The sequence below is a fragment of the Pan troglodytes genome, chromosome 4 (genome assembly GCF_028858775.2).
Source record: "Pan troglodytes isolate AG18354 chromosome 4, NHGRI_mPanTro3-v2.0_pri, whole genome shotgun sequence".
Lineage (NCBI taxonomy): Eukaryota > Metazoa > Chordata > Mammalia > Primates > Hominidae > Pan > Pan troglodytes.
Genome location: NC_072402.2, coordinates 18,291,261 through 18,300,103, shown reverse-complemented (window position 1 = coordinate 18,300,103; position 8,843 = coordinate 18,291,261). Strand labels below are relative to the sequence as shown.

The 8,843-nt window shown below is 41.1% G+C and overlaps 1 protein-coding gene across 1 annotated transcript; it reads right to left on the bottom strand.

Moving 5' to 3' along the window:
* Window positions 1-3,513: 3,513 nt before the first annotated feature.
* Window positions 3,514-4,038, bottom strand: LOC129144130 (TATA-box binding protein associated factor 11 like protein 2-like). The gene has a single exon (XM_054685355.1). The coding sequence runs from the start codon at window positions 4,036-4,038 to the stop codon at window positions 3,514-3,516; it is 525 nt and encodes a 174-aa protein (XP_054541330.1).
* Between the last annotated feature and the right edge of the window lie 4,805 nt (window positions 4,039-8,843).

The following is an 8,843-nucleotide window of genomic DNA, read 5'->3' as shown; positions in this document are numbered from 1 at the left end:
AAATTTGAATAACTGGATGGCATTGCTGTGACAAAACAAGGATTTTTAGCTCTTTCATCTTTAAAAACAAAAACCTGATGCAGAATCATCTCGTTTTACCAAACACTAGTATGCTCCCTTGAATATATGCCTAAGAAAAATGAATTAAAAACAAAAAAACTTCATCTATCTCATTAATAGGTTCATATAAAAGAAAATATTTTCTTATAAAATAGACTGCTAGATATTCCTATACTCGGCACTAACTCGAAATTATATGATGTGTCTCTCCAATATTCATGATAGTTATTAAACTCTTACAAAGATCTGACTCCATTCATTTTGTGAGAGCATGGCCCCCTTCTCCGCCATATATGAAAGTTACCACTCTACTTTGTATCCTTCTTCATAGAAAACATAACACCATCAAATTATTATTTAAACTTGTCTAATTGGGGTACAACAGTTTGTTTAGTTGTACTTTTGAAGACCAGACCCTAGATACTACACACTTGGAAACAGTGCAGCTAGATTGTTTAAACTTTATTTGGGCACAGACTAAGTACTTTTCTGGGGCAAAGGCAGGCAGGGCGGATGTTAAGGTTATTCCAGAGTGATCCTAAATTATTGAAAATAACTGTGAAGTTGTAGGCCATATGCGGTGGGTCACACCTGTAATCCCAGCACTTTGAGAGGCGAGGCGGGTGGATCTCTTGAAGTCAGGGGTTCAAGACCAGCTTAGCCAACATGGTGAAACTCCATCTCTACTAAAAATACAAAAATTAACCAGTGTGGTGGCACATGACTGTAATCCCAGCTACTCTGGAGGCTGAGGCAGGAGAATTGTTTGAACCTGGAAGGCAGAGGTTGCAGTGAACCAAGATCATGCTACTGTATGCCAGCCTGGGCAACCGAGCAAGTCTCCATCAAAAAAAAAAAGAAAAAGAAAAAGAAAGGAGGGAAGGAAGGGAAGGGGAGGGGAGGGGAAGGGAGGGGGAGGGGAGAGGAAGGGAGGGGGAGGTGAGAGGAAGGGGGAGGGGAGGGAAGGGGAGGGGAAGGGAAGGGAAAAAGGAAGGAAAGAAAGAAGGAAAGACAGAAGAAAGGAAAGAAAGAAAGAAAGAAAGAAAGAAAGAAAGAAAGAAAGAAAGAAAGAAAAGGAAAGAAAGAAAGGAAAGAAAGAGAAAGAAGCTGTGAAGTGCAGTCCCTTCATTTGTTAGTCATCTCCTCACTACCTCACCAGTTCCAACCAGAGGCCACATTTTTCTAGGCAGTCTCCAAATGCACATTATGAGATAGACTTTAATAATGGCAGTGAAGCTCCAGGAAAACTTACATTGTTATTAACATGTAATACAACCAGCCATGAAAGCTGTCAAAGATTTTTCCTGGAAAGATATCACTTTCTACAAATTTTCTTCTTGAGAACTGTGGCTATATGATATTACATATTGAGAAGATTTAGAATGTGTAGGGGCACTGAACCTTCTCAGCGAATCCATTTTTCCTCTTTGAAAAAACAACACTGTGTTTCTGCTCCTGAACTGACCTGACCTCTGAGACCTTGATGGGATCTTGTTTCTGTCTTCAGCAGTTCAGCTTTACTCAGACCACGAAAAGCATTGAGTTCTACGTGGGGGCCAGAAAAACATTCTAACCTTGTGTGTCCAATCACTACTCTCACTGCTATCTGTAGATTTTTGTCCCACCTCAGGTTGCTTGGGCAAGGTTCTCTTTACTTCTAGTGTTCAGAGAGCACTAGGCCTGCCACATCTGCCAGAACACAGCTTCCAAGACTCCCCAGTGCCATGGAAAAAGGAATGAGCTGACAGCAGTATAAAGCCTGGGTGATATTGAGACCCTTGGATCTTCCTTATTTTGGTTGCTCAAGCACTTTAATTTCTGAGAGAGCCCTCCCAACTCCATGAGTTCTTCCAAGAATCTGTACCCTCCATATCCCTCCCTTAGACCCAGTAGTCTAACTTGTTATATGCCTTTACAAGGAAGTTGGTAAAATAAAATGAAAGCTATGTAATGTCAAAATATGGTGGTGTGAAACAGAATTTCCCCATCCTTGTTAAAGTTTAAAAGTTTCTGTAATACTCACCCAATCAAAGATAGGTTCTATGTACCATAAGTACCATTTTAAGAGCAAAAGCTAAGTTTAAAAATAAACAAAGTAACAGTTTTGAGGGGGTCTATTTGGCTTCAGGAAAAAATAATTGATGTTACTCTCTGTTCAATATTAGAACTGAACTGGAAGGGGTTTTAGATCCTTTTTGCTCATATTCTGTGATTTAGGGGGCACAGGGCAAAGGTAAACAGGCTGAACTAGCACCGTCAATATCTGCGAGTTGTGCTGGGAATGTTCACAATGATTTGATAATAAATCTCAGGTCTTTATTTTATGATGGAAAAGTCTTCTTTGCCATAATAAAGGTAAAGTAGAGTATGTACAAGGAGACTATGGGATAACTTTATAACTCCTGATGAACCTACTTTGTTCCATATCTCAATAATTTATTTTTTATGTTGCTGTACTCAGGTTCGATTCTATGAGCAGATTGCCTCTAGAAAGCATAAAATCAAGAATACTCTGTAACAGTGTTTTAAACTAAATTTGGGTGCCTATAGAAGCACTGGTAATATTACCACGTGAAGCAAACCTGCAGGATCAATAGGCTCTCTCTATATGTGTCTTTTAAACTGTGGATGATCATTACAAATGGGTGTTCACAGACAGGTGGTTTTTGGAATCTGTTTCTCTCTCTCTAGTCTTATAAGATTCTCCTATACTATGTTAATTTCCAATAATGTAGACAATCAACTTGCTGACATAAAGCAAAGTAGGGAGGAATACCTATGAGAACAGTCAAATAAGAGAAAATAATGCTTTGTGATTTTGTTTTTATTTCCTCAGGTTGGAAACAGTTCAATGATGACCCAAAAAAATCCATAAAAGTATTTAAAATACATACAAGGACAACAATTGCAGTGCTCCTGCTCAGACACAGCCTTCAGGGCAGAAGAACACAAGAGAAAAGTCTCTGCAGGCTTCATTTATTGATACCAGACATAATCATAAAAGCTAAGACACAGCAACTCCAGGCTTCAGTATAAAACCATACAAGTCCCCTGGAAGAGATTTCCCTCTCTGAAAGCATCTCCCTGCCCACAAAAAACTCAAGGCCCATGTACCCATCTTCTTCCAACTAGGCAGACCCAGAAAAATGCCTCTATATGCCCTAGGAAGCCCAAATATTGAGTCGAAGTGATTATGAAACAAGCCACTGTCTTCATCTAGGGAAGGCCAATGTCAGAGTTTGAGAAAGACATTAAAGTCGTGGGTAAATCCAGGGTGGACTGAGATGCAGAAGCTCCAGCAAACACAGTCCTGTCATTGGAAGACGAATGCAATACTTATTCCTGCACAAACAGACCTTTCCCTCTGGCCTTGGGCCTAAAAGAACATATTTTTTTTTTTGTAGTTGCTATTGGGGAAGAGGCCCTTGGGCTTTAACCTGTGAACAGCCTCCCTTAAATGCTTGGGATGCAGCGGGGGCATTTCTCCCCCATCTCACACATGTCCAGGGCCTCTTGCACCACCTCTCCAACCAAGACCTTGGCTATTCCAGCCATGGCAATGGCCGCGTTCTCAGACACCGATCTGCCAGTGATAGACTGCATCAGACCCGCAATGCGTGCTTTTGGGAAAGCTGACCGGCGACACACTTTGTAGCGGGCCAGCTGCTCCTCAGACGTGGCAGAAAGCAGGGTTGTCATCCTCTGAGCCTCCTCTGCATCCACGGTGGGCTTCCTCTCCTTCTTTCCTTTGGTATCTGTTTTCCATTTTTTGGCTGCAGGAGGAGCTGAGGCTGAGGCTTCTTTGTCACCTGCTCTGAGAACCAAGATGTCCTGACTCCTGAGCTCACCTTCCTGATCCCTGGGTTCTTCCAAGTTCCCATCTAGGTCCTCTGGGATTCCATCCTTGTTGCTGCCCTTCAGACCTCGGGGCATGGTGAACATCTCAGCAGACACACCTGTTTGTCTGCCTGTCACCATGGGCTAGATGCAGATCTAGTCCATGGCAGCGCTGTAGAGGCAGAAGTTCCAGCTAAGGTGGTTTGATTATGGATCTGCAATGAGAACCTTTCAAAGATTTTAGCTACTGTGTTTCTTCTGAGCCATAGTTCAGCCACAACTAGGCACAGCTCCCTGCCTCCCCCTCCCCCATACAAAAATACACACTGGTTTTTCTGACTTCCACAATGTGAAGAAACTTGTGTATGGAGAGTATATTAGTTTTAGATCAATGCATAATAAATTCTCACTCCTAGAGGTGTCACTCAGGTGTGGGCTGTGGGGATCTCTGGATCTGCACAGCCACCGCTGGGGACTCTCCAGTGGGGAAAAATTTCTCTCTGCCTGGAGATCTCTGTGATCTTAGGGAGGTTCAGTTCCTTATAAAGAGCTCAGATGATTGGATCAGGCCCAGCACTTAATGTCCATTGGTTCAGGGTATCCCTAATCTAATCAGGGATTTGTGGGCTCATCAATTCATGATTCCACCCACACTCAAGGGACGGTCAGATGTAGGGTGTGTCTCCAAGGGGCAGGAAATGTGTGGGGCATTTAAGAATTCTGTGTGCCTCACAGAATCTCAAAGTTTACATTTCACAACAATAAAGAAAACATTGACAGCAAAAATTACATATTTTATGAAGTTGCATATTAGACAACTTAAATGTCGGAGCAAAGAAACCCCAGGGTTGTAAGGCACTAGTGTCAAGTGGATGTGTCTCAGTGAGTGAGTTTCAGAAGTTTACATCAATTGTTAAGAAATCGGTTCATTTTCACATAGTCCATTTCACTGGACTATGCCTACATTTAGACTACTTCAAACCAAATAAATTTCTTCTTGATGGCAACTCAATGTTTGTTACACTTGAACAAAACAGTAGGTGAGATCCACACTTTGACTTTTGCTATATGCAGCTATGTGTTTTCAAAGTTCCCTGTTTCCTAGGCTGTTCCTGCTAATTGGCTATGAACATACATTCAACTCTACTTTCTGAAATGTGAATAGAGTCTCTATCCAAAAGTCATATCACATTAAAGGAGGAAGAAAACCCAGTGTAGGTCTGTTCATGGATGGAAAAGGGAGAGAGGCACACTTTAGAAGTCTGATGAAGTCCATCACTGGCAGGTGGATGCCCTAGAATGAGGTAATGGCTGGGATGACCCAGATTTTGATCATCAAGGTGGTAGGGAAGACTGTGGACATGTGTGCAATGTGGGGAGACATACCGCCACTGCAATCCAAGCATTGGAGGGAGGCCTTTAGCAGGCAACAGCCCAGGGGCCACTTCCCAAACACTGAGTACAAAAAAAAATCATCTCCCTCTGGACCTCAGCTTAGATAGAAAGGCCTGATCTTAAAGAAGAAATTACTCATCCCAGTCTTTCTATGACAGGATCCTCTGTGGGCTGGAGCTTCAGTACCTCAGCCCATCCTGGATTTACCCATGATTTAACATCTTTCTTAAGTCTTGGAAGACGGAGGTTGCAGTGAGCCGAGATGGCAACACTGCCCTCCCACCAGGCTAAGAGAACAAGACTCTGTCTAAAAAAAATAACAATTATCATCATCATCTTTGGATCTCTGAAGTCCATGAATGGGCAGGCATTGTTCTGGGTCTTCCTAGTTGAGGGAAGAAAGGTGTATGGCCCTTGAACATCCTGTGGATAGGGAGCTGTTTCAGAGAGAAAAAATAAACCCTTTTAAGAGACTATGGTGGAATTTTTAGCTCCAGAACAACTGCAAAAATAAACCAGGAATCCCAAGAGGACCCACAGACCCTCTAAAGGAAGTGGACTGCTTCTGCAGGACCTGAAGACACCCCAGATACTGTGCTGGTATCCACAGCTGAGAGACCTATAGATGGTTCACATCACAGGACTTTGTGCAGAAAACTTCCAGTACCAGCCTGGAACCTGGTAGACTTCCTGGGTGGCTGGATCCAGAAGAGAGATAGCAATCAATTCAGCTTGGCTCACAGGAAGCCACATCCATAGGAAAAGGAGGAGAGTACTACATCAAGGGAACACCCTGTGGGACAAAATAATCTGAACAATAGCCTTCAACCCTATACGTTACCTCTGGCAGAGCCTACCCAGATGAGAAGGGACCAGAAAACTAACTCTGGCAATATGACAAAACAAGGCTCTTTAACACCCGCAAAAAATCACACTAGCTCACCAGCAATGGATCCAAACCAAGAAGAAATCCCTGATTTACCTGAAAAAGATTCAGAAGTTTAGTTATTAAGCTAATCAGCAAGGGACCAGAGAAAGACAAAGCCCAATGCAAGGAAATCCAAAAAGTGATACCAGCAGTGAGGGGAGAAATATTCAAGGGAATAGATAGCATACAGAAAAACAATAAAAACTTCAGGAAGCATTGAACAAACTTATAGAAATGCTAAATGCTCTGGAAAGTCTCAGCGATAGAATTCAACAAGTAAAAGAAAGAAATTCAGAGCTTGAAGACAAGGTCCTTGAATTAACCCAATCCAGCCGTGGGTCAAAAACGAAATCAAGATGAAAATTAAAACATTCTTTGAACTGAATGACAAAAATAAAACAACCTATCAAAACCTCTGGGATACAGCAAAGGTGGTGCTAAGAGGAAAGTTCATAGCCCTAAACACCTACATCAAAGACTGAAAGAGCACAAACTTACATTCTAATGTCACACCTCAAGGAACTAGAGAAAGAAGAAGCAGCTAAACTCAAACCCAGAAGAAGAAAGGAAATAACCAAGATCAGAGCAGAACTAAATGAAATTGAAACAAAAAAAAAATACGAAAGATAACTGAAATAAAAAGCTGGTTCTTTGAAAAGATAAATAAAATTGATAAACTTATTAACAAGATTAATCAAGAAAAGAAGAGAGAAAATACAAATAACCTCATTAAGAAACAAAACAGGAGGTATTACAACTGACACCACTGAAATACAAAAGATCATTCAAGGCTACTATGAACACCTTTATGCACATAAACTAGAAATCCTAGAAGAAATGTATACATTCCTGGAAAAAATACAACCCTCCTAGCTTGAATCAGGAAGAATTAGATGCCCTGAACAGACTAATAACAAGCAGCAAGATTTAAATGGTAATTTAAAAATTACCAAAAAAAAGTCCAGGACCAGATGGATTCACAGCAGAATTCTACCAGACATTCAAAAAAGAATTGGTACCAATCCTTTTGACAGTATTCCACAGGATAAAGAGGGAACCCTCCCTAATTCCTTCTATGAAGCTTGTATCACCTTAATACTATACCAGGAAAGGACATAACCAAAAAAGAAAACTACAGACTGATATCCCTGGTGAACATAGACGCTAAAATCCTTAACAAAATATTAGCTAACCAAATCCATAAACATATCAAAAAGATAATCCACCATGATCAAATGAGTTTCATACCAGGGATGCAGAGATGGTTTACTATGCACAAGTCAATAAATGTGATACACCACATAAACAGAATTAAAAACAAAAATCACATGATCATCTCAATAGATGCAGAAAAAGCATTTGACAAAATTCACCATCCCTTTATGATTAAAACTGTCAGCAAAATCAGCATACAAGGGACACACTTCAATGTAATAAAAGACATCTATGACAAGCCAACAGCCAACATAATACTGAATGAGGAAAAGTTGAAAGCATTCCCTCTGAGAACTGGAACAAGAAAAGGATGCCCACTCTTACCACTCGTCTTCAACATAGTACTGGAAGTCCTAGCCAGAGCAATCAGTCAAGAGAAAGAAATAAAGGGCATCCAAATTGGTAAACAGGAAGTCACACTGTCACTCTTTGCAGGTGATATGATCATTTACCTCGAAAACCCTAAAGACTCCTTCAGAAAGCTCCTAGAACTAATAAAATAGTTCAGCAAAGTTTCCAGATACAAGATTAATGTACACAAATCAGCAGCTCTTCTATACACCAACAGCAACCAAGCAGAGAATCAAATCAATAACAACCCCTTTTACAATAGCTGCAAAAAATTAAATACTCAGGAATATACCTAAACAAGGAAGTGAAAGACCTCTACAAGGAAAACTACAGAACACTGCTGAAAGAAATCATAAGTGACACAAACAAATGGAAACACAATCTATGCTCATGGATGGATAGAATATTGTGAAAATGACCATACTGCCAAAAGCAATCTACAAATTCAATGCAATCCCCGTCAAAATACCACCATCATTATTTATAGAATTAGAAAAACTAATTCTATGTTGTTGTTATGTTTGAGATGGAGTCTTGCTCTGTCACCCAGGCTGGAGTGCAGTGGCATATCTCGGCTCACCGCAAGCTCCACCTCTCAGGTTCACGCCATTCTCCTGCCTCAGCCTCCCAAGTAGCTGGGACTACAGGCGCCTGCCGCCACACCTGGCTAATTTTTTGTATTTTTAGTAGAGAGGGGTTTCACCATGCTAGCCAAGATGGTCTCAATCTCCTGACCTCGTGATCCGCCTGCCTCGGCCTCCCAAAGTGCTGGGATTACAGGCATAAGTGACCGCGCCCAGCTGGATCCTTATCTTATACATGAGGATCCTCACCTTTTACAAAAATCAACTCAAGATGGATAAGGACTTAAATCTAAGACCTGAATCTATAAAAATTCTAGAAGATAACATTGGAAAAACCCTTCTAGGCATTAGCTTAGGCAAGAATTTCATGACCAAGAACCCAAAAGCAAATACAATGAAAACAAAGATAACCTAGTTGGGACTTAATTAAACTAATTTTTTTGCCAGCAAAAGGAACAGTCAGCAGAGTAAAC